The sequence below is a fragment of the Lingula anatina genome, chromosome 7, assembly GCF_051362555.1.
Source record: "Lingula anatina isolate TDL-2025a chromosome 7, LinAna3.0, whole genome shotgun sequence".
Taxonomy (NCBI): Eukaryota; Metazoa; Brachiopoda; class Lingulata; order Lingulida; family Lingulidae; genus Lingula; species Lingula anatina.
The window spans coordinates 2,674,021-2,699,979 of record NC_141773.1 but is presented as its reverse complement, the minus strand read 5'-3'; the positions used below and the strand labels follow the sequence as shown (position 1 = coordinate 2,699,979).

Genomic DNA, 25,959 nt, shown 5'->3' with positions numbered 1-25,959 from the left:
CAAGTGGATTTGGTCACAGAAAAAAACGAACAATGCGTTCCTTTTTATACAAAGACGTTCCGTAGATACACGGTCCGAGATTATAATAAGATTATTTGTTGTCACGTAACCATGAGTTTTGAATGATTTTTAGCATCATTTAAGTGTACAAAACAAAAAATCAAATAAATAAATAGATAAATAAATAAAATCGGCACACATATGGATGAAAAATAGTTGATCATCGGGAACTAAGCAAATTGTATCTAGCTTTTATCTATTAACTGTTGTAATGTTGGGAAGCAAGACAGACTCCGAGCTGCAGCGTCAGGCCCCACTCTCTCCGGTTCACTGATAACACATTAACAACAAATTCAGGCAAAACCTGTGCGATATTTTATTTTAAGGGAAGGTCGTTAAACAAAATCACAGACTGAGCGAAAAATTATTAAGGGATTTAGAGAAAGCCGGAATCCCTTTAGGTGTTGATATCAGCAATGGTTTGTGCGGCCATGGACATAATGAGCATGGTGCGGCACATCTCAGAAAATCCTCATTTTTTTCTCTCTTTTTCCTTATCTGGCCACCTCTCCCTGTCTTAGTAAGCCACAAAATTTATTTGAAAGTTACAAAAGCAATATATTCACCAAGCATTTACACTGTAACTCAAGCTATTTGGCGTTTGCATATGACAAGCTCTTCAAGTAAAAAAAAAAAACATGATAAAACTGAAATTTATGAAAGTAATTGTTCTGTGTTCAGTTTCTCTGCGTCCTGAAAAAAGTGAGATAAATCTCTTTTTCAAATCACTCGTGATTATATAATTCGTTTTCCTTTAGCTCTACAAAATTCTGTGTTTCGTCTACATTTCTATTCTTGGCTTTATTCGGTTTGCTGTATAAACGGCTCACATCCTCATCTCGATCACTATTTGCGTTATCCTTCTTCGGTCCATCTGAAATTTTGATTTCTGTCACTGCTGCCTTGCCAGTATGTTTAGATGGGTTATTTGTTGCGTATGCGTACGCATTCTCTTCCTCGAGACCGAGAGGTGCCATGCGTACACGGGGTGTTGCGTAACTGTACGCACTTGCATCCGTAGTATCTTTCGTACAATTTGCTGGAAGAACGGTGGAAGCATAGGCGTAAGTGTCTTGGTTTGTGTTTTTGTCCTGTACGCCACTTCGAGGAATTTCTGAATATTGAACACCGTCACTAGCTTGAGCCGCCCTGTGTGTAAACAAATTATTTCCAGCGTAAGAACAATATCAATTAAGCAATGCATAATACAATTATACCTGTCGTTATTCTTTTTGTGTATTTTAAATATTTAATGTTACGATTAAGACAAGTTCTAGTAAAAAGAGTACAATATCAATTAGGCAGTGCATAATTAATTAGTCCTTTGTTATTCTTTTTATGTATTTCAAATATTAAATGTTCGATTAAGGCGATTTCTAGGTACAAAAAGTGCAATATCAGTTAAAGCAATAATAACTCTTCGTTTCGGCCAAAAAATGAATTTTCCTGGAGTAAACAACAATTTTCCCATACTTACCAATGGTTAATGAATCCATTTTTACATTCAAAGTTAGTCCCTGGTTTTTTTCTAAAAAGTTTGGTTTTTTGTTAAAATCTCTTAAGAGATTTTAACAGAGTATAGACATCAATGGAGGTCACGTAGTCTAAAGACAAGTTCAGATATCAGAATAATAGCTGTAACTGCTGTTTTTGTGGTAAAACAGAATAAATTATATTTCTATGAGTTATTCACAAGGTTTTTATTGTGAAATATAGATCTCATACGAAGAGTTATTATCCCTTTAAGCAATACATAATATATTATTCCTATCGTTATTCTTTTTGAGTAGGCCTATTTCAAATATCAAAAATGTTTAGACAAAGGCAAGTATGAGTAGAAACAGGAACAACAGTAAAAAAACTTAAAAAAGACAGAGAGAATGAGTTAGTAATAGCTTAGACAAGTTTTTTTTCAGACCTACTGGCCCACCTTTTACGTCGCTTGTAAATCACCACGAGCACCACTACAGCAATTATAACGAGAACTGCTACCACAACGCCTACTGCTATACCGACCACATTGCCCTGCGATGGAGCACCTGTAAAGATATTTTACATTAAATCTCTCTTTAACCATTTTATTACCAGGTATTTTTGGACGATGGTATAGAATCACGTTATCATGATATTTTTACAATAAAAATAATAATAATAAATAAAAATAAAAGAATAAATATATTTTAAAAAAAACAGTTTAGATAATGGCAAATAAAAGCAATAACACACATTTGAGGAAAATATGAGGATATTGCTGAAGAAATTAAAAAATGTAATATTATTATAAAAAGAACATATATGAAAACACCTATAACTAGAAAAGCACCCAGAGAGCACAGACTTCCGCGGAGGCTTCTCAACTCTTATACAGTTGTATACTGAGTTGCCTTGCCTTCGCTTTTTGGGTGCTTTTCTTTTCCCTCTTTCTTCTGCGCCTTTCCTTGAATTTCGCAAACAAAGCAGTGCTCTTCTGTGCAGGATACTGGTTTCCAGCTTCTTAATTCTGGTAAGCGATTATCAATAATGATGCAATGTTTCGATTCTCCTGCAACCACTCTATCTGACCAGTGCCATTCTTTTAGTTCTTGGCCTAGAAGAGATAATGGTATCATTAATTATCACAGTTCGATTCTGATGTTTTGGCCGCTCGCTAGCATACTCAATGAGAATTTCTGGTTAGCCCATTCTTAGTAACAGATCGAGAAATCGTTTTTTATAATTATTTCATCTGCATGGGGTACGTCTTAAATGTTTCAAATCGAAATACTGTTAAAACGGTGTGATGTAGTTCCGCAATTAGACGCAAATAAGATCCAATGTTGATACTAACCGCTCGACTCCCATCTCCATATATTATTCCGCAGTCCAATCCAACGCTCGTCGGGTGACAAAACACCAAAAACCGACAAAAGTTTTGTCTGAAATACTTCGGTAGACATTTTAATGAGATCAGCATTCCAGTTGAAACATGTTTGCCTCGCGTGATACCACGAGTAGTACTGCTTGCCTAGACTGTATAGAATACAACGACCATCCAATTCATATACCACGACGTTATCGTCATTGCTGGTAGGACAGTTCATATTCTCTCCGAGTTTACCTGTAGGGAAGACAAATTAGTCAAAAGTTTGCACATTGCGTTAAACCAGTCTTATAGACAATGTACTAAATAATTTGAGTTTTTTAGTCTTTATTTCTTCAATCATTCATTTACCTGCTTTCAAATTTATTCCTTTTCTCGAGAGTGCATGTTGTTGCCTATTAGGCCTACGATAACATATTAAAATTTACAGACTGGTTATTAAAACTGAAATGATTCTTCAATGGAAATATACAGTTTTAAAACATCTTCACTTATGTGATCTTAATTATTTAAAAGGGTGTTATAACGCACCTGTTTCGCAAATAAAACCTTTTTCTATAAATTTAAAGCTTGATTTCCAAGTCCACTGCCTCCTGCTCCTTGAAAGCATCACAGCTGTGGACTCGCTGTTTGAGGTATCAAATTGATTGAAACCACCTACATGTAGAAAACATCAGATCCATGCATTGGTTTAAAGAGATGTCAACATAGAAAGTTGCATTTCGAGATACATTTTCAATCGATTAATTTTTAATTTTTCAACAATTTTAAAAGTAAAAAATCAATGAACTTAGTAAATGATATTTTTTTAAATGGATGGATCTGCAAGAGCTGAATGATTCAAAATAGATTTACTAGCGTTTGCATAAAATGACATAGATAGCAGCATGTAAAGTAAAAAGGAATAAATGGGCACCCGTTTTAATAGAGCTTTTGTTAGACAAAAAGTTTCATTTCACGATTATGTTATGATATAACCGTATGCCGCAACAAATAGGCGTTATAATTTAGTCCAATAATGTAATTCCTTTGAGAAAATGCTGTAAACCCTTTGAGAAAATGAAACGAACTAGGACTTGGGATATATGGAGAACCGTCCAACCACGTCCATGTCGACATCACGTGCTCTCTAGCACCAATCCAAACACGTCTTTCTCCAGCTATCCCATGTAGTCTCCGCTGCCCGTTTGCACTCCGAACTGTCGCTAGATGTCCGCCCTGTTCAAGACAATACTGCTCAGCAGCGCTGAAGGTAATATTTTTATCAACTGTGAAGAAGCAGTGGTCGTCTTCGCAAAAGCAATCTTTATATTTTGCTGCGCATTTTTCTAAAAGAGGAAAATGCCCTATTTACTACATGGTTAATACACAAATCGGGAGAAATTAGCATCACATTGTGATATAAGATTGGCTGTGGGATTCTGAATATACCAGATAGTATATCTGAGATATACACTACCCATAGTGTTCTTAACTGGGTTTAAACAGCTATACTTATAATATGTCTCTTCATAATTATAAGTAATAAAATACTTAAGTTAACGTGGTAAACGTTATCACGGGTGTTAATATTCAGTATTTGCATCAGGACGTTAATTAATGTACGAGAAAGTTGCTTCTCACGTACCCAAGTATGTGTTTTACTGGTGAATGTAGAAGTCGCAAGTTATATTTTTATACTATAAACTCGTTGTGACTTTACCCAGCACTTTTGTTAATATAGTGTTATCTACCAAGATTGTACTGTGTATATATGTACGCAAACGTAAATAAATCCTTCATTAGTGACACGTTTTGGGAAGGGAAAGGGGTCAAATTGATTCTGAATACAAGCTAAACTGTCACAGTGGCTTCCACAGACTGAGGAATAGACTTTGAATGGAGTAGGGTACAGGGATACATGTAAGTGGGTTTAATGACAACAGAGTGGGAGTGAACCGACTTCTTAGAGCCCACAGGAGAAGGGCAGTGTTGCCAGAGTGAGCCAAGAGGTTTGTGTGTGTGTGTGTGTGTGGGGGGGGGGGGGGGGAGGGGGGGGGAGGAGCGCTTGACAACTACAGGAGAGGGTTTAGGTTGAGTGCGGCTCTTAGGGGCACTATGACCCCCGGGGGAAGGGGTTAATGACGACAGAGAGACTTAGGAGGGAAGGAGGAAGTACATGTACGTGTGTTGATAGCACTAGAAATGAATTTGGGGGAGGGGCCGGGTTGGCTTATACAACGTGACGGCAGACATTCGGAGGAGTCGAATACGGGGCTATGTCAATACTAAAGTTTACTTAGCTATGACCTGACCATAACCTGGTACTGATATCCATAACGAAAAGTATTTTTTGCTGTAGAATAAAAACGCCAGCTATACGCCAGCTATGAATAACGAAGCTATGAGAAGAGTTTAAGACTTAGGTGTGAGAATCTGACAAATGGGTGGTACATGTATAAAAAAACACAAAGCAAAGGGAGGTGTCGAAGAGGGGGGGGGGGGGGCAGGGGGCAGGGGGGCACACGTACCTGTACCAGTACTCTCACTGCTGACAGCTCCGATGAGAGAGGAAAGAAACACTAGAATAACGATAATGTCTCTCCTGTCACTTTCATACACTAAACCCGCCATCTGGTCACTCTCACTGGCTTGGCGTCAGGCTCAGTGCTAGGTCCTGTCTCCGCGGTCTTGAGTCTTAATTAGCTGAGGGTTGTCACTTGAGGTTGATGTCGAGGACGCTTACGTCATCCTCAGTTAAAAACAGATTCCACTCTTCACGCTGTGTAAGTGTCTTAGAAGTCAATCAAGTCAATCAACACGCAGTAAACCTTTTACACACGGTCACATGTCGCTAACATGAGAAGTGGGGCATTATAAAACATAAAACAATATTATCGACATACCGGTACACGGGTGCATGTAAAATTAGGTCACTTCCTGGTGCTCATTATGACTCATTCGCCTCCTTAAAAAGGGCCTCTGATTTCGAATCATGCGTTGACATGTTGTAAACTTATACTTCTTTTTTCTTTCATATGAGAAAGGAAAATCCATTTTCTCCACTGTGACTATGGTTGCACGTGAAATTGAGCACTCTTATATATAACGTCCCTGAATCTTGACAAAAGCTTAAAAAATTCGATCAGTCCCGTGTCATTCGCAGGCCCGTATACAGCTTGTTGCTCCACAGATTGATATTCATATTGATTCAACAGAGTTCATGCGACATTTTTTCGTAACACGACGGATCAGGGAAACAAATACTGACAAATACATGTATAATGAAGAATGTGCAGCAGGTTTATTCAACAGTGTTTATATTTATTTATTTATTTATTTATTTATTTATTATTGTTATTATTGTTGTTGTTATTGCTGCTGTTGTTGTTGTTGTGATATTAAATAATATTAATTATTTTTATTATATTTCTAGTAATAGTGGATAGTAGTGGTAATAATAAGAAAAATGTAAAAGCACAGAAGAAAGAATTATCTACTCCAAATTGCCACAGTTGCGGCGTTCGAAAACAATGCATGGATACGAACGCAATATTCACATTAAAGCATTGAGTCAGGTTTCACTCCTTTTTTTAGAAGAGTCAGATCATATTATATCTGATGCACTTTTTGGTCCATCGGCAAAACTATCCAACCTGAATTAAATTGGAAAATTCACGAAAAGACAACCGTCAGAGACTTATCGCTCGAGCAAACGCCGAGGAATGTAGGAGACACAGTTATTCTTAAGGCCCAGGAGCGTTTCACTTTCACCAGCCAGTGAGATCCCCAGTATGAGATCATAAGTAAGCGCAAAATAGCTTGTATAAATTGAATATATCTCTATTTTTACGATCGGTTTGAAATTTGGCAAATTACATTGTGTAGGACAGCCATAGCAGACAACATATGAAAGTCAAAATTGTGCTGGGTCCATGTTTTTTTTTAAATTTGAAATTGACTATCGTGACAGAAAGTTGGATGAAACTTTGCAGCAAGACGATACTTCTATGTTTTATATTATAATTATATTTTTATTTAAAAAATCATTATTTCTAAAGTGCCTGCATTGAATATCATCGGAACACCATGAAAATTTAAAGCAAAGATAATAATTCGGAAAAGGAAAAATGTCAATTTAAAAAATACACTGGTGCTATGACAAGTTTTTAAGAATACTTTTGAAGTACGCTTGCATTTATATTTTTCCACAACAGTGAGAATTTCAAGACATTACGATGAAAAAATAAAGGTGTTATGACATTTGAGTAAAGCGCATTGTTTTCTGTGTTATTCTGCAGATTCCGAAGGTGATGACTTGACCAGTCTCTGTGGCCAGGAAAGGGTTCAACAATTCATAGCCATTTTTTCTTCGATACACTCCTCTGAATAAATGTATTCTGTAGAAAAATGTTAATTATAACGAGCTCAACATTTTTATTTAAATTAATGACAGATGATGATTCCATTAATAAAAGTCTATAAATCCCATCTGAAAAGTGCTGTGGTTATTGAAATTATCATCCATTTTGCATTTTTACCGAGGAAAACGATCTGATGGATCAAAAACTGTCCTACAAAATGGAATATTTTACCAACAGATGAAGAAGGAAGTTATCACAAGCAATTAATGCCAATTGCGATCCGTTTTCTCACAACGCAACAGAGCACAGAACGCCAGGAATATGACTTGTAACTCTGTATAACAGGACTATGAAACGCTTTGCATGTAGGCATTAATTATTTCAGTGAAGTTAATTTTAAGACAAAATGGTATTTGTCTTTTGTGTATGTATACATTGTTATCGGTGATCTTGTCATTAAGTCAATGAGTACGCCGGATTTGCGTATTGCACATCATGGTTTTATTGATAATGAACGGTCAATGTTTAGGAAATTCACACATGCATCATTAAACGATTTAACAGTGAAATGATGATTTAATAGAACAATTGATAAAAATGCTAATGAAATAGAACAGTCGATAAAATGGTAATGGACATGGTCGGTTATGACCGGACAATAAGATTGTGACTCCTATTAAAGAATCATTTAGAGGTATTCCAGTCAGTTTAGTCATTTCTATGTAGAGGACGCCGGGGCAATAAACGATACGAGACTTACTCTGTTCGCGCCGTGGGTGCATGTATTCCCCAGTTCGATTAAGGCCTATTAAATCAGAAACTTCAGTGGACTTTGCTTGTATTTAATACAAGTATACAATACCGTGCTCTAACCATCGCACAGCCGAGTCTGGCAAAATTATCGCGTCATCTAACAGCTTAAAATACCCATGAAGTTAGGAACTTTACATAATATACTACTCATAATGCAAATCACACTATAATTTATGTCAATCAAAGCCAACGTATATTTTTAGAATTTTTATGTAAATAAAAACATGGAATAGATCTCACTTTTTCATATTTACACAGTTTGCGAAATGAGAATAGGTTTTGTTTAGTTTGTTCTGTGGGTTATCATTAGATATTTATTACCTGTGTTGGTAAAACTTTCGTTTACGATGTTCACGAACCTAACTACTTAACTCACAAAACAAACGAGTCAGCCATATGAATCGTTCTCAACTATGTTTACATATTCAGGTTCATTCGAGGGAGATTCACTGGAACTGAGAACGAAGAGCCGTGTGTATTGTGGAGGCTCTTCCGGAGCTGAAGAATTAGATTGAAAGTTAATTGGTGTAGTGTAGAGATCTGAGTATCTCGCATCCTGGCTTTCACCGTCTCTTGTCTCTTGTCGAGTCTTTTGTTTTCTGAAACATTTTAATTAAAAATAAAAATCTTAATTTTAAATTAAAACAGCTATTAAACTCATCATCAATTAAAACCACTACAGGGGGATAAGTATTACGGTAAATAAAAATGTAAAAAAATTATACTTATGTACAGGATCACCGACTTGAAGCAACAACAGAATAAAATGTAATCCAATAGTATAGCTCTGACGGTAACTTCATTTACAGCTTCATTTATGTTCAAAAAATGCTCACCTCCGTCGAACAAAAATGATGATGCCAATGGATAGGGCTATGATACACACTAACCCACCAACACATGCCCCTGCTATAGTTCCTATTGAAATAAAATACAAATGTTATATTGACAAATGCAGAATAATAGCGTTAAAATATAAAATATTGGCAGAACAGAGTATTCTAGCAGAAAATGACTTTCAATTCTTAAACATCTAAGTTGAAGTGTGGGCCTTATAAAGCACATCGTATGTCAGTGCATGACTAATGTTTCAGACCGATGCCTTTACTATCAAGTTGACTATGGTAGATTTATTTTGAATTCTTGTCAAAAAGTTAAGTTTAACTTTCTGGCTGAAGCTATTGTAAAATGAACGGAAGCAAAAATCCAACGCATTACCGGCGGAATCTTGAGATTTTTCTGGAAATGAAGTTTGAAAATTTTCTTAAAATTTAGACTCTATTTACAAAACACAAATGCAATTCAAATAGAGTTTCCTGAAGGGTTTTCTCCGTTCAAGCCCTTCTGATGGTCTGTCTGAAACCCTTTTTAATTAAAATTACCACCCAGATATAGCCCCTTTTCGATAAATCCTGACAATTTCAAGACCATTGAATAAATGCGCTTGACGAGTTAGAGGAACATGTAGATGGGTTGGGGAAAAACGTTGTATTACAACAGTCACCGATGCAGTTAGTAAACCTGCTTTAAGGGACACACAAACCGAGGAAGAGTGCTATCATAGTTGTTAAGATGATAAGAGCTGTCGTGTGTCTGACGTTAATTTGAATTAGGTCTTCTTAATTTAGAGTGTTTGATGTTGTGAAAGTGGCGTTTTTGTGCATCATTTCCGAGTTAAACCGCTTAGTATGTCCGTTTAAGGTGAACAAATAACGCTTCGTACTGCGATTTGCCACCTTCATTACAAACTATACTTTAAATTAAAAGGATTTTTCACAATAAAGATTTGGTTGCCTTGCCTGCGCTTTTTGAGTGTTTTTCTTTTTCCTCCTTCTTTTGTACCTCTCCTCGAATTTCGCAAACAAAATTGTGCGCTTCCGTGCAGGATACTGGTTCCCAGCTTCTAAATTCTGGTAAGCGATTATCAAGAATGACACAATGTTTCGATTCTCCTCCAACCACCCTATCTGACCAGTGCCATTCTTTTAGTTCTTGACCTAGAAGAGATAATAGGACCATTAATTCTTAGCGTTTGATTCTTATTTCACGGCCGTTTGCAAGCATACTGAATAATTATTTATAGTAAGATGCATTATAAGTAACAGATCAAGAAATCGTTTTCATTATCATTTAATCTGCACAGAGTATGTTTTCAATATTTAAAATCAAACTGTTAAATTGGTAATTTATCTGACTACTGAAATGCACATTCAGGATAAAAAATATTAATGAAAGCTGTTTATTCAACTGGAAGCTATTTATTCAACTGTAATATCAAATTCTCAAGTGTGATGTAGTTAAACAATTAGACCCAATGATTATAAGAACCAATGATAATACCAAGAAGTTATAAAGAGAAGGTCCTTCTCTATATAACTTCTTGATAATACTAACCGCATAACTCCCATCTCCATACATTATTCCGCAGTCCAATCCAACGCTCGTCAGGCGCCAAAACACCAAAAACCGACCAAAGTTTTGTCTGAATTTCTTCGTTTGCCATTTTTATGAGATCTGCATTGAAGCTGTTACATGTTTGCCTCGCTTGATACCACGAGTAGTACTGCTTGCCTAGACTGTATAGAATACAACGACCATCCAATTCATATACCACGACGTTATCGTCATTGCTGGGAGTACAGTTCAGTTCAAGTTTACCTGTAGGCAAGACAATTTAGTCAGATGTTTGAACATTGCGTTAAACCAATCTTATAGACAATGTTCTAAGTAATTGGAGTTTTTTTGTCTTTATTTCTTCATTCATTCATTTACCTGCTTTCAAATGTATTCCTTTTCTCAAGAGGGCATTTTGTTGCCTATTAGGTCTACGATAACATTTAATCAGACTGGTTATTAAAACTGAAATGATTCTTCAATGGAAATACACACAATTTTAAAACAATAACGTATGTGATCTTAATTATTTAAAAGAAATTTATAACGCACCTGTTTCGCAAATAACCTTTTTCTCCGAATTTAGAGCTTGATTTCCAAGTCCACTGCCCCCTGCTCCTTAAAAGCATCACAGCTGTGGACTCGCTGTTTGAGGTATCAAATTGATTGAAACCACCTACATGTAGAACACATGTATTTTCTTTAAAGAGATATCACCAAATATAGTTGCAATTTGAGATACATATTCAAATGGTTTTATAAAAATTGTAAGAAAATCAAGGAACTAAGTAAATGATACTTTTCTAAATCATGGATCAGCATGAGCTGTACGGATCAAAACAGATTTACTAGCGTTTGTATATTATGAGTGACATATTTAGCACCTTGTACAGTACTAGGGTACAATAAAAAAAGTAGGGGAGAGCGGGGTGGGTTGGAACGCGGGTAAGTTGGAACATTGGCTTTATTTCTTAAATCACAAGACCGATCATGTGCTCCTTCAGAATAAAAATGTCACGTGGCATGGTTATTCATCCGGTAAACTTGTGGAAGTTTCGAAAATGCAGTAAAAGTTTTATGCGAAAAAAACGTATTTTCGCTACTCGAAGTAAGTTTTCATATTTTTGACATTCATCGTGCTGTAAACTAAAGTATAAGGATTATATCACTGAAATTGTGCATAGCGTTTAGGACCACCTTGATGTTCAAAAGGCTGTTGTTTTTTTTAATCACTTCCCACGTGTTAAAGAAATACAGTGTCATAAGTAGGCGATGACGTCATGGGGGCTGGTTGGAACATTTGACATGGGGCCAGTTGGAACACTGTCAGGGGTGTTCCAACCCACCCCGCACGGTGTTTTTCATTTTTTAAACCTCTCTAAATGTTTTAATTTCAACTTTGAAGAGAGTAGTAACGTAGTAACCCAGTACAACTCCAACTGGAGACGGAATCTAGCTGATAGAACATCTCCAAGATGCCGGAATGTACATGCGTGTAGAAGATACAAGGGGGGGGGGGTCATTGCTTGTTAAATGCAGTTCCTAGCTGTTTGGTCGAAAGGGGTCTGCATGCCCACTGTTGCTTTTTGCGATAAATTGCTTTTAGATGTGGAAGGAAATGTTGATTATTACTCTGCTTTTCGCGGCAAAATGAAAATATTCTAGCTGAGAGCCTATGTTATGGATAAACTATACAACACCAACTCTGCCGATGTGGTTTCAAATGTTTTAAGTAATGGATTGGGGGTTGCTGTTAATGTTTAGTGAACGACGGTACAAAATCCGCCAGAAAAGACAAACATTCACCTCGTAACTTAGACAAAGATTCAGTTGAAATCTCAGTTGCCCTCACCGGAAGAGGTGCTACAGCACACTAAAGCTCACTTAAGAAAAACCCCAAACAGCTCAAGTCCAGCAATAATTAGACCCTTTCCAAAGGCTCACCGTCGCATTCCAAAGATTAAAAGAAGAAAACGATGCAGTGCAGTACTAACTGACACACCTGAAAATGAGCTACTCGAAAAAGAAAAGGCCAAGCCCAACAAAATTAAAAAGGACAAGCGCAACAAAAATAAAAAACAGTTTAAGATTTCTAGTCGATAGAGAAAATCAAGAAAAGGGAAATTAAAGATGACCAGCGATTCTGAGTCAGAAGAAGAGTGGCCATGTCTGGTTTGTGGGGAGCCGTTCATTAACAGCCGACCAAAAGAGCAATGGGTTAAATGCATTGTTTGTCTAAAGTGGTCACATGAAGACTGTACAAAGGTTGACCAAGTGTAGGGCCTACATATGTCAGAACTGCGATTTTGATTCTGAGTTGTTGAGTTGAAAGAGATACAGTTTTCATTTGTAGGTCTAACATAATGTTGTTAATAGGTTGAGTTATATGTGTTCAATTTCTTTTCTCTTAAACTACACCACTTTTGTTATCATTATGAAATGAAGTGTAACTGGATATGGTTTATACATCGAAAAGACTATTTGAAAGCAAATTGTAAACGTAAAAAATGCTTACAAACTATGGAGATACGAATACAAAGTAACACGTACTTGTTGGGAAATTAATATAGATAAACCTACTCTTAAAATGAATTATACTTTGAATTTATATGCAAGCGTTCCAACTCGCCCTCTTGTTCCAACTCACCCCACTGCCTGTTCCAACTGACCCCGCGGGTGGGGTGAGATGGAACGTTTTAGGAGCCAACTTTGAGCATTTATTACTCTAAAATAAAAAGACCTACTTGATGTTTTATTACATAGATAAGTGCGGCATATAATTTTCCCCTATCAGATTTTTTATTTTTGTCCCCAAAGCTTTGACTGCTGAGATATCGCAAAAAAGGTGAAAACTGTTCCAACCAACCCCGCTCTCCCCTACTAGTAAATGGGCATCCGTTTTAAAAGAGCTTTTGTAAGACAAAAAAGGTTTAACAATTATATTTATGATATAACCGCATGCCCCCAAAAATAGGCGTTATAATTTAGTCCCATACAGTAAATCATTAGAGGAAATGAAACGGACTACTACTTGGGATATATGAAGATCCATCCAACCACGTCCATGTCGACATCACGTGTTCCCTTGCACCAATCCAAACACGTCTTTCTCCAGCTATCCCATGTAGTCTTCGCTGCATGTTGGCACTCCGAACTGTCGCTAGATGTCCGCCCTGTTCAAGACAATACTGCTCAGAAGAGCTGAAGGTCATATTTTTATCAACGAGGAAGAAGCAGTGTCTGTCTTCGCAAAAGCAATCTCTATATTTTGTTGCGCACGTTTCTGAAAGTTAGAGGAAAACGCATTTTACTTCAGGGGTAATACACAAAAGGGGATAAATGATCGTCTATTTGAATTTTGAAATAGTCATTATTATTATTATTATTATTATTAGTAGTAGTAGTAGTAGTTATAGTAAATGTAGTAGTATTTTCAGTTTAATAGATCAAACTACATTGGCGGGTTAACATAAAGGCCAAAAAGATCAACATTTTGAGGTTTTACTTTAAAAAAAACGAAATAAAATCTTTAGCTATAGATGTTAATTTCCCCCCTTTCAAATACACGGCTTATCTTAAAATAACGATTTACGGTGGCAGGTGCGGATGCCCTTTTCTTATCAAATGTAGCGAACACACACAGGGGAGTCCTGATACCCCCCTTTCTGTTTCTGAAAAAAATTCACACTGAAATTCCCCTCTTGGAATAAGAATTTGACTAGCAGATTTATAATTCTTATTCGTTCAAAATGACACTGTTTGCCCTCCAAAACACTCCAAGGGGGCGAGGGTCGGCTTCTTATTCGAGGCCTGTCATTCCTGAAAAATCGGACCCCCTCCTTCAAATAATCCTCGATCCGCCCCTGTGTACAGCCAAACTGGCCCTCTCTGTGAGAAGTAGAAACTTTCTAATAATTGATCCGTAGCTAATTAACGAAGCTGCTACATGTATGGCTCCTTGTTAACGTCGTCCTCTTACACATTGCTAGACAATTATAAATACGCGGGTTCGAATATCAAAATGTTCAAGATGTCCTGCTCGAAATAATTTCTAAAAATTGCGTTTGATTACTATAAGAGTGTGGCGGTTCACTCACATCGAAGTCGGTAGCGTGCTTGGTTGCAAAGAAAAAAAAGAAAAACTATTCATCAGCAAACCATCGTAACGGCATGTCGGCATGGCGGGGATGGCCATTGATCTCTATCCTTTACCAACTACGCAACAGATCAAAATTCAATTGAGTCAATACCTTACCCGGCATGGCGTCATGCATGGCGTACAGCTCTTTCACAAAAAAAAAAAAAACTATCTGCTCGTTGGGACTTTCAGCTAGAAATGTTTTTTCAAAAGTCATATTGTCGCTGTTGCTTTACCTAACCATACATTTTGTTTTTTAATGCCCCCACCCCCATTATTTGGCCTTGCTTATCAAGACTGTACATATATTCATACAGTACCCGGGGCAAATCCACAGTGGACGTTTGAAATGAAAGAGACTACTCAGAACTAACACCGCCATTTTGTGAACCGCTTTGGCTCTCATCGTGCTCTATAACGTGGTTGGTAGCTTTCCCGGTATAGCACCTCGTCATACTACCTGTAAACTACGGTCAGCAGAAAAAATGGGACCTTCCCGGCAGAATTATTTGCAAGATATATTTTCTCAAAATTGGCTTCGTCGGGGATGGGGGGAGGGGCACACGTACCTGTACCAGTACTCTCACTGCTGACAGCTCCGATGAGAGAAGAAAGGAGCACTAGAATAATGATGTCTCTCCTGCCATTTTCATGCACCAGACCCGCCATCAGGCCCCCGTTTCACAAAAAAACTTAAGTCGGTTTCCCTGACTTAGGGCTTGGTTACCAACGTAATTAAGTCGTTACGTCACTAAGTCCCGTTTCACAAAGAATCTAAAAGGTCGCTTACGTCGTTTTTTTCTTAGCTGTAAGTCGACGATGTCAAGCCTCCTCGGGAGGAGACTTAAGTCGGCAAGCTCAACTAAAACTCGATAAATGAGAGCATAAACAACAAAAATTTGGAAAGAACATACCTCCTTCAAGATATTGTGTTATAATATCCTTGAATAGCACTGACATTTATGGAATATTAAAATAAAAAATAAAATTCCACTTTACCCAGCCGATCGCGTGTTTGTTTATGTTTTTGACCGCTAGACGTCCCTCAGTAGTGTTCCACGACAAGCTAATGTTTAACTGTTACTTTGAAGTTGTATTGAAGTTAAACTTATCAATAAAGTTCAAAAACAAACTTTGTTTGTGTTTTGGCTGACTTTTATTGTTGATAAACGATCGTTCTCGGCCGAAAGAGGCCATGAAACGTCATGTCTTGTGAAACTTTTGCAATTTTACACCTCCTTTTCTTGAAGAGTTTCTCGTGCGCGTCGACTACGGTAAGCACGCCAAGCTAAGACGTTAGATTCTTTGTGAAACACTCCAAGTCGACTTCAGCTAAGTCGACCTAGCTAGGCCACCCAGCTCGAGTAAGACGTCTACGGATTTAAGATTCTTTGTGAAACGGGGGCCTGGTCACTCTCAGTGGCTTGGCGTCAGGCTCAGTGCTGGGTCCTGTTTCCACTGTCTTGAGTCTGGGCTGAGGGCTGTCTCTCGAGGGTTGATGTCGATGACGCTTACGCCATCCTCAATTAAAATAGACTCCTCTCTTCACGATGTGTAAGCGTTTTAGAATTTAATCATTTGTAAAAGTCACACACAGTCACATGTTGCTACCATAAAAAGGAAGTATTATGAAACGTTAATACAATATTGTGCACGAAAAATAAGGTCATTTCCTAGTGCTCACTATAGTGACTCATTCGCCTTCATTTTTTCCCCAATTCTAATTGTGACGAACTAAAATCATTCCCATTTCTCGACACAATGATTCCTCATTTTTATGCTGTTCGTGTAACTATCTAATTTTTTTTATTTTACAACGTGGCATTTCTAAACTATATAATGCCATTGAACCTTGACAGCAGCTTTAAAAATTCGATCAGGCCCGTGTCATTCGCTGGTCAGTTTGCCACATGTTGCTCTACAGATTGATCCACAACAGTTCATGCAATGTTTTTTTAGGAACATGATCAGGGAAAGAAAGACTGACGAATATAATGAAAAATGTGCAGCAGGTTTATACAACAGTGTTATATTTATTTATTTATTTATTTATTAATAGTTGTTGCTGTTGTTGTATAGTGCTAGACCCCATTTCCATAGATTTTAGATCGATCTATCCCTGTGGGGAGTCTCACTAGATTACTGTCAGCTTAGCCGGCTTAAGCGTCAGTCCCGTCTTCTAAAAGCTGTAATGGGGTAATTAACTATGGTGCGCGCTCGGCTGACTGCAATTTAGCGTGAACCCCCAGGGTGGTACATGTAGGTCGATCTAAATCTAAATCTCTGGACCGATCTCAATCTCTGGGAATGCACCCCTAGTTACAGTAGGAGTGATAATAATAAGAAAAATGTATAAGCACAGAAGCAAGAATTATCTACTACAAATTGCAACAGTTGAGAAAGAATTAACGCCCAAACACAACGCATGGATAGGAACGCAATATTCACGTTTAAGCATGAGTCAGGTTTTATCCTTTTAATTAAAAATTAATTTAATTAATTAAAAAATTTTTTTTCGTAACACGAAACTTAATTCACGAATGATTTCACCGTACATTTTCCTATGACTATACGAGAAAGACAGCAAAATGTGTGTGTGTGTGTGTGTGTGTGTGTGTGTGTGTGTGTTTTGACAAATCTTAATTCAAATACAAAGGTCAGAATCACAAAGCGTGCAAAGTTTTACACTCCATTTACTATAAAAAAACCCTGTCATTTGTCTTGTTTCCGACCTCTTGCATCAGATAATTCTCTACCTACTGTAGTTAGGGTGCTTTAGTAATGGTACAAAAGGTTGGAATTGTTTTCTCGCTTTGGAGCCAGTGGAATTCATAGCCGTTTTTTATCAATAACCTCGTTTATTTACCGAGCAAAATAATGCAACACGCTGGAAAAGTTAACAATTTTTGGAGTTATAAAGTATGTTTGATGCACTTGCAGGTCCACCGGCTACACTTTGCAAGCAGAACCAAAAGGTCCAGCTTGGCGAGAAAAACCTAGGAAGATTTATTTCATGGAATAGGTATCAAACATGTGCCCATTGTACATGTAGGTGAAGGGGCAGTCTTTTGTTCCAGGATTATATTTGCATAAGAAAACGTACAACAAGGCCCGCCATTAAACACATAAACTGTTTTCCAATGATGGTTTCTTCCATGTAATTAGAGTTAGTAATACAAGGCACAACTTTAAAGGTGAAAGAATAAAGAACAAAAATGCTTAAATTGTCAAACACCCCCAACTCACTGATCGAAGACTATTATTTACGCGGTAATTCTGACTTGGACATTATCATTTACACAAAAATCAATATCAATCGGTCCAAGTTGCTTTGCAAAGCTAATTCAAAAAGAAGTCAAAATACGCTTCCGGGGACACTTTACAAAGGGCTATTAGGCATCGGACAAGCCACCAATATAAATATTTTTGCATAAATAAAGTACAAACAGAACCAGTGCTATCGGCGCCGGTTACCCTTGCTCCACGTGGGTATCGATCATAGGCAAATACCCGCATCTGGAACTAACCTTTCCGGTACGCGTGTTATTTAACAGAGAGTCCCGCATGATAGAGATTCCGCTTCCGATTAATTGTCTACAGGTAAGCCTCGGCCTCCATTTTGGCTAAACCTAAACATTATTACTAAGACCCCATTCCCAGAGATTAGATCGATCTACTTTAGATCGACCTAACTCCCTGGGGGTTCACGCTAAATAGCTGTCAGCCGAGCGGGCACTAAAGTCAATTACCCCCTTACAGCTTGTAGTAGGCGGGACGGACATTTAAGCCGGATTATCTGACCGTAATCTAATGAGACTCCCCGAGGGGATAGATCGACCTAAAAGCTCTGGGAATACGCCCTAAGTGGAGGGTGGACTGTCTGTTCCACGGACCCTCAAATTCGTAAAACCGGAAGGCCAAGGAGGTTATATTTTCAACTCCGTTATCTTTCTGTTCGTCACCACCCTAACTCAAAAAAAGTAGCAGATGGGTTTTGATGACATATATAGGATCGTTCTGAAATGGCTTCACTTCAAAGTGTTTAGATTTTGATGGTGATCCATCGTCCAGATCATCATCTGAATCCAATAAGTTAAGGGTTCTTTACCATTGCGAGATAGAGTAAATGTCAAGGGCCTTGGCGGAAGTACTGGTATTCTTTCCTTCAAAAAATGAAGATGTGCTTATAAAAGAGGTGTGTGTGTGTGTGTGTGTGTGTGTGTGTGTGTGTGTGTGTGTGTGTGTTGTCTTCTTTCACGTTGCGTAGCCATGCCTTTTTCTTTCTGGAAATGAAAACGTCATACCAGGTAAAGAGTGTTATCCGAATTGGAATCAATTATACATGTATATACACCGTGTATTTACAGAACTAAATGGGTAAATACAAGATATGAGCGTAACTGCAGATGGTAATTAATACATTATAACATAGTAAATAGGTGGATTCATTGGTATCTTTTAGTCAAATAGCTATAATTTGGAGCTATTGGAACCAGAACAGCACGCCAAAAGAATGTTGATTCGCCTAGACATAGATACACAATGCCATAAAAAGTATCAAGTATACATGTTTAAATATTTATAATACAAATCCATTAAGTTTATCAGAATAATCACCATGTATTTACAGTCCATATTATGTGACATATGTGTTTACCATTTTAGCTAGGGCACGTGTTTGAGCAGGCGGTGGTGATGACTGAGAGAGAGAGAGAGAGAGAGAGAGAGAGAGATGCAAAGATAGCGAGAGTACGTATCTAATACGTAGGGGCCTATCTCTGGAAGAAGATAAAAACAAGGAGGGCTTTTATTTTATAAAAGACACCCGAAATGCGGAACGGGCGCTGTAAAAAGTTAATTTCATTCGTTTATTTTTCTTTAATTCGCCTTCATGCATATATTAAAAATCACGTCGGATTTGAATGCCTAAAATACATCATCTTTCAATACAAATATTAGAAAAAGAAAACTGTGCCTCGATTAACTTGAGTCGAGTTTTGAAAATCTGTCTTAAACTGTGTAATGATAGTAATTGACAGCCACGAGTGAATAAAGAGAGGGGCATGTTTTGTAGATAAACTGAATTAATTGACATGTCCTCATAATACTTAAGCAGAGGAATGTAATGTAAATGGGAAAAAGACCACAAGAGATTGCATGTGGCAGAGATAAAAAATAGAAAGGCAGCGGCGCTGAAAAGTATACTACCTCGCGTTACAACCAAAGATAGGGGAGACCGGGGCTAGTTGGACCCCGGGGTAAGTCGCCCCCCCCCCTCCATCAATTCATGACACATTAACTATGGGGTAAAAGAATTGATCACATCATTTTGTAAAGTGACCGTATCCAATAATGCTAAGAAAGTGTTGGCAGTAAGTCCACATGAAATAGTTTAGCATCTTTAAGTAACTTTATTAAAGAGACTTGATGGGGGACCAACTTACACCGGGGTCCAACTAGCTCCGGTCTCCCATTAAGTCAACAACTTGGTCACAACTGCAGAACGGTTTGAATAAAATGACAGATGTTCAAACCCCTGTTCAAAATGGTGGTACAGACAGGATGGGTGTGTACTCGCAAATTGTCGATAACAGACCGTGATTCCAATACGAATCGATAACAATAATACTAGTACACGGGTACTGTACATATGTAGGTACTAAACCTTACGACCAAAACAAGACAATGTGACTTTTTATGTTAATGGTTATAAAACAGATATAGGAAATTTGTTTTAGGAACAAACAATAAACAACAGTAATTACGAATGAGTCGTTTTTTGGCCTATTAGATAATTCAGTCACTGAATGCAAAAGGATGCAAAAAGCCGATGTCCATTAGTGCATTGATCGATGTAATGATTTTTACGGTCATTGTTGGAATATTTGACTGAAGTTGTCAAGGTTAGGCCAATGTGTATATGACAGGACATTGTCAATGACCTGTTAACGTCTTGGTCAAAACCGAACCACTGGACATTGAAGTTAGATTTTATAGTTAATCAATGAAGTCAATGAGAATGACGTCAATGGGCGGTTACTGATGTTACTGAAAAAGGGGAAAAAATTAAAAGGCGTAAGATCTCCAATAACCTATCTTCTTGAGCAAAATTAAAAAGAAAAAAAACTGCCGTCAGTTGATGAGCTAGCTGTTATTCGTCGCAGAGGTATCCCAGTACTAAAAAAATTTCATTGTCATATCAAATAAACGTTATAACGCTTCCAACTTTAGGGGAGACCGTTCTAAAACCGGTTTTGTTGCACCTACTTATTCCTGACTGGCTGCACAAGTGTCTAACTGGCCCCGGTCACCCCTCATTTTGTAATTAATGACAAGGTCATATATATAATCAGAAACTTGGGAACCGAACAGATACAGGTAGTGTTGATATTTGCACAGCCAGCCAACTATTGCATCAATTACGCAAAGAACTCGCAACAATATTGAAAATCGATGCAGCTGTCGCTGTGAACGTGGACATACTGTCACTCGAGTTCCGTTAAAGCCACTGGGCCGACATGGAGCGCAAGACTGCCTTGAAATTACTTATATTTGGTGTTTTAGTAAAAGGTAAGACGAAGAGGAAATATTTCAGGTTAGATTGAGAGCATTTTCATCTTTTGTAACGATTCTATATTGTGTTTTTAAAAGTAATATTTAAAAACTGCATTACATTTTGTAAAAATGCGCTTAATTAATTTTCCTAGTATTTATAAATTTTTTACAACATGCCAGCCATTATTCCGCTAGTTTACGAACATTTTTTGTAAATTTGGCGTCAGCCAATTGAATGCTGGCATGCATTATCTACTTTCTCACTTCGCGTATTTTGAATAAAAATCCGTCCATATTATTTTCAGTTAGGCTGTTAAATAACACCCCCCCCCCCCCCAAAAAAAAAAAAAAAAAAAAAAGCATAACCGCCTTGGCGGAAATAATGAATGAAAATCAAATCCAGTTTTAATCCTCTTTATTTTTCAAGTCACAACAGGAGTAAATGTTTCCTTCACTTTCAGAGCCATTTTGTCATTTAATTCAATTTTCTTGATATTGAACTACTGTATATTCCCAGTTGCCTCTTCCGACAACACCGATGGTTACTTGGAGCGGCATAGTGGATTCAGAATAAACTCCCAGCTGGTCGCACGCCAACTGTCAGCTGTCACAAAATTACGCTGCATAGGGCTATGTCTGCGGGCAGCGAACTGCTCGTCACTGGCGCACAACGAGGTGACACAGGAGTGCGAGTTGTCCAGTGTGTCGTATGAAGACGCCGGCGTGAGCGGGGACCTGCTGCCCTCGACAGGATGGAAGGTAGTTTTAAAGTGTGCATATTGTTTTATTTGATGAATTATGCCTACAGTCCAAAATTCATTCAATAATCCATTGCTTAATTAATTTATTAGTCTTTTTTATTTAATGCAGCAGTAACGGTAAGCATGCACACATTTTGAACTTGTGATAAAAACATATACTGTCACGTTATTTACAATAATGGCAATGATACAATTTCATTTAAAACTTTTCCGGATTTCATATTATTTTCTAACTGATGGTTTGAATTTGGTTTTCAGATATATTCCCGTGTTGCGCCGAAGATAGGTAAGTTGGCACTCTATGCACCTAAAAATATTCTCTCTGTCCCAAACATACTTCAATGTGACAATGAAAAACTTTTGCACGAAAAAAATTCATTCAGCTGACATTAAAATTTGAATATGATACTATGTCCTTGATTGTTTATCATATTAATTACATTTCTTAGCACTTAATATGTGATATGTAATATATAAATATACAAATATACAAATGTGAGTCTATGTCTGAGTGTTTAGCCACATGCCTTTTTCTATAAGCCAAGATAAGTTTATTTATTAATTTATTTATTTGATTGGACTACTACGAATTAATATGGTGCCAAAGTGGATACTGAAACTTATATTTAGCAACTGACCGATGTTGTAGTCTCAACCTGAGACCTTTCACCAGTAAATGACCTGGATAGCTGGTCATCTGGTCTTTTGCAACGTCGGTCAGTTGGAAAATCTACGTTTCAGTATCAGAGTTCTTCATATTTATCATTCTTATTGTACTAGAGGACTAACAACATTCACTCATTTGGATCACAATATCGTTCTAAAAGTTTAGACCCGTTTTTGGGGCTTAAGCCCTTTATGGAACAGGTCCTTGTAGAGATGCGCCTATACAGCCATCTTAAACAAACTTATTTCATTTATCCCTGAAGCCACGACTCCTGCACCTCTGGTCCAATTTCCTGGCATAACGCACTATAACTTCACCAACCTTGGAGCCGAGGGCAGGTTCGGTCCGACGACAGTTGGCAGCCATTATGACGGCCTTACTCTGGATGGCTTGGTGGAGGTTTCCAGTGGGATTCAGGTCTTCACAGTGCCCTATACTGGCACGTACAGGGTGGAGGTGGGCGGTGAGTAGTGTTATGAATTATTGAATTGGTATTGTCTTGATTGTGTTGGAGGTGACACTGCTTGTGGTGTCCCTCTGGTGGGATTTTTGTACCACGTGATATTAGGAATCCATGTTGGTGGAGACACGTGTGTTGATAATAAAGAAAACAACCGTGCAGCATTGTGTGGTGTTTTGTTGCATGATCTACATCGCGAATGTCCTAGAGCTGTGCGTGGCAAATAGAACTGCTGTGTATGTGTCAGATAATACACTGTCACTCGCAGGGGCGGATTTAGGGCGTCTTCTGGGTCTTCCAGAAGACGGTCAGATTTTCAAGTTTACATTGGCGGGTATCTAATTTTTTCTGTCGAAAGACGGTCAAAAATGAAGAACGGATCAACAAAGATAATTTGGAAGACTGTCAGGAAATAACTCTGAATCCGCCCCTGACTCGTACATGTACAGTGTATATGCCAGACCACTTCCAGCTTCAGCGAGAGAATGTACTCACAATTCACCATGTACATTTACATTAAAAGGGATAACAACTGTTCGTATGACATCCATGTTTTACAATAAATGCACTGCAAACAATACAATAAATTCTATTTTACCACCAAAATGGCAGTAAATGCAATTATTCTGGAATTTGTGCTTGCCATCTCATAACGTGTCCTCCTTAAATGGCTACACTGTGTAAAGTATCTGAGGCAATATTACAAAAAAAAAAAAAAAACAAACTTTGAAAAAACCGGGACTAACATTGGATGTCGGAATTGATTCATTAACCATTGGTATACACCTTTACCCAAGAATAATCCATTTTTTGTCGAAATGAACAGTTGTTAGTTTATCCCTTTAATCTTTGCCTTTTCGCAAAATTGCAACACATACTGTCAGTACATTTACATATTGGGGGCAAACAATTTCAATTTTAACTGTTGATTGAAGAAAACAACTTTACTCTTATAACATTACACAACTATTGGTTTTTTCTGATTTTTATATTACGTTTATTACTTTATCACGTATTGATCAGCAAAGGCCCTCTAATGGGCATATATATAGCCTTTTATCACTTTCAAGCTTTCGCACCACATATATGTACCGGCATAAGCACTAAATTTGTTGTTTTTGTGTTTGTTTTATACACTCGGTATTTGAACATGCCTTGCGCTTGTTCGCCACGCCTACCGCAAATCACTTCTTAGATACACCTCAATATTGATTTTTCTTTTTCTCCGTAGGAGCGATGGGCGGGGGAGATACATACAGAGGTGCAGATACTTGTTACACATACAATGGACAAGGTGCTAAAATGACAGGCACTTTTAGTTTTGTCAGTGGTAAGTTTTCTGAAGTGCGAGAGTGTGTTTGTGTGTGTTTGTGGGCGTTTGTGTATTTGAGAGAGAGAGAGAGATTTGCTAAGGTAAAGACTTTTTAATTCTCTCTTTCTCTGTCCCCCTCAATACATGTATACCAAGACACCAGTCTATCTTGTGTACAGCGCGTTGGTTGTTCTTCACCTAAAAACAAACAATGCTCTGTCTGCAAATGTGAGAAAGGAGAGGTCGAAAAGGATAAGTGAAAAAAGACAATAACTCGTATAGTTATAATTCTTTAAAGTTTAAGAGAGCTAATTTGTTGTTGGATAGCATAATAGGAGAGTGCTCTTTCAATAACCGTTTGTTTTCAGGAGAAAAACTGAAAGTCCTTGTCGGGCAAATGGGTTTATGCAACACGGGCCATGCGGGTGCTGGTGGCGGCGGTGGGACGTTTGTCACCACGGACACTGACGTCCCTCTGATCATTGCCGGTGGCGGCGGCGGTAGCAGCGCCTTACTTAACCACAAAACTGTATCCGATGCCACCGACAACACGTGGGGGCAGGATCGGGGTACTTGGTACGGTGGGGATAATGGCCAAGGTGGAGAGTCAAGTTCCAACACGGGTGGAGCCGGCGGTGGCGGTCTGCTAACAGATGGCGCGACAAACGCCAATACGGGAGCAACTGGAGGCAGTGCGTTTGTTAATGGTGGGGTGGGTGGAATTGGGAATGAAAATCAACCTTTGAGTAATGGGGGCTTTGGGGGTGGTGGGGGTGCCAAGGGCAAATTTGGTGGACCCGGGGGTGGCGGCGGGTACTCAGGGGGTGCCGGGGGTAATGGGAGTCCTGACCAGAGCGGAGGTGGAGGGGGGTCCTATAACACTGGTATTGCCCAGAGCAATGAAGTTGGTGTAAACGCGTATCATGGGTATGCCAATTTTACATTGATATCATTTTAAATGGGGCTTCGTATCTACAGATGTCACTTGTGGTGTTAAATATATGTATCTACTGTATCACACGTCACCCTGGTTAATTTTACCTGTATTGAAGACAACTTTTTATTATTTTAGTTGAACAATTACTGACTTTATCATCTTCATAAAAATGGTCTTAGATACTGTTCTCAGAAGAAAAGTATCTGGGAAAAGCGTAACTGATAGAAGATTTCTTTAAGGGAAATTGATTTTCATCGACATAGATCTTTAATGGACAAGGATTTTTGTCTTTCAGCTCGCAATAAATAAAAATAATCAAAATAAAATCTGTGCGTTATGCGTAATATGCACGTATGTCTGAAAGGCATTTTTATTCCTACGAAATAGCTGTGATAAAAACAAAAATCAAAACGAATTCCCCGCCATCATGAACTTGACTTACAGCGGGTAAAAATCTCATTTTTGCTGAGAACCGAGGTCATGGGTATATTTTTATACAATACTTTCTTTTGGAGAGCATGGTTAAAATCAGTGTTACCACGCATCAGAAGCACTGGGAAAGTGTTAAAATGTCAGCGATTCATTTTTGCCTCAGGCGACGAACTGTCCCTTTAAGTATGACATTTGACTTAAAACACATTACAGTGGGATAGCATTTC

At 38.0% G+C, this 25,959-nt stretch overlaps 2 protein-coding genes and 1 long non-coding RNA gene across 6 annotated transcripts; 2 read left to right on the top strand and 1 right to left on the bottom strand.

Annotated features, from left to right (window-relative positions):
• Positions 1 to 352: 352 nt before the first annotated feature.
• Positions 353 to 16,221, bottom strand: LOC106164066 (lymphocyte antigen 75-like). 4 transcript variants are annotated; one of them, XM_087017199.1, is made up of 8 exons: positions 16,016 to 16,221; positions 15,178 to 15,278; positions 13,502 to 13,753; positions 3,452 to 3,577; positions 2,888 to 3,157; positions 2,450 to 2,647; positions 1,991 to 2,099; positions 353 to 1,209 (listed from the first exon to the last, which is right to left on the bottom strand). In XM_087017199.1, the coding sequence occupies exons 2-8, from the start codon at positions 15,275 to 15,277 to the stop codon at positions 786 to 788; spliced, it is 1,479 nt and encodes a 492-aa protein (XP_086873325.1). In that variant the 5' UTR covers position 15,278; positions 16,016 to 16,221; the 3' UTR covers positions 353 to 785. The 4 variants fall into 4 exon arrangements, with proteins under 4 accessions (XP_086873325.1, XP_013397309.2, XP_086873326.1 ...); XM_013541855.2 differs by lacking the exons at positions 13,502 to 13,753; positions 15,178 to 15,278; positions 16,016 to 16,221 and adding exons at positions 3,991 to 4,248; positions 5,431 to 5,833; XM_087017200.1 differs by lacking the exons at positions 13,502 to 13,753; positions 15,178 to 15,278; positions 16,016 to 16,221 and adding exons at positions 3,991 to 4,248; positions 5,431 to 5,833 and having other exon boundaries at positions 1,991 to 2,101; positions 2,500 to 2,647.
• Positions 4,696 to 8,106, top strand: LOC147760610 (uncharacterized). Its single transcript, XR_015335426.1, has 3 exons — positions 4,696 to 4,822; positions 6,497 to 6,705; positions 7,201 to 8,106. It is a non-coding gene; the product is annotated as an uncharacterized LOC147760610 (long non-coding RNA).
• Positions 16,222 to 20,985: 4,764 nt separating the features above from the next.
• On the top strand, positions 20,986 to 25,321 carry LOC106153213 (uncharacterized). The gene is made up of 6 exons (XM_013527058.2): positions 20,986 to 21,178; positions 21,681 to 21,922; positions 22,183 to 22,210; positions 22,854 to 23,054; positions 24,283 to 24,381; positions 24,732 to 25,321. The coding sequence occupies exons 1-6, from the start codon at positions 21,127 to 21,129 to the stop codon at positions 25,319 to 25,321; spliced, it is 1,212 nt and encodes a 403-aa protein (XP_013382512.2). The 5' UTR covers positions 20,986 to 21,126.
• Positions 25,322 to 25,959: the final 638 nt, after the last annotated feature.

What these genes read in the sequence shown, in the direction of transcription:
- LOC106164066 (XM_013541855.2), bottom strand. Translation starts at nt 5,533, where the DNA reads ATGGCGGGTTTAGTGTATGAAAGTGACAGGAGAGACATTATCGTTATT. An exon ending in TCCATATATCCCAAGTCCTA is followed by an intron (nt 3,578 to 3,990) that starts GTTCGTTTCATT and finishes TTCTACATGTAG; the next exon opens with GTGGTTTCAATCAATTTGAT. An exon ending in AGGTTTTATTTGCGAAACAG is followed by an intron (nt 3,158 to 3,451) that starts GTGCGTTATAAC and finishes TCTTCCCTACAG; the next exon opens with GTAAACTCGGAGAGAATATG.
- LOC106153213 (XM_013527058.2), top strand. Translation starts at nt 21,127, where the DNA reads ATGGAGCGCAAGACTGCCTTGAAATTACTTATATTTGGTGTTTTAGTA. An exon ending in ATTTGGTGTTTTAGTAAAAG is followed by an intron (nt 21,179 to 21,680) that starts GTAAGACGAAGA and finishes GTATATTCCCAG; the next exon opens with TTGCCTCTTCCGACAACACC. An exon ending in CCGTGTTGCGCCGAAGATAG is followed by an intron (nt 22,211 to 22,853) that starts GTAAGTTGGCAC and finishes TTATCCCTGAAG; the next exon opens with CCACGACTCCTGCACCTCTG.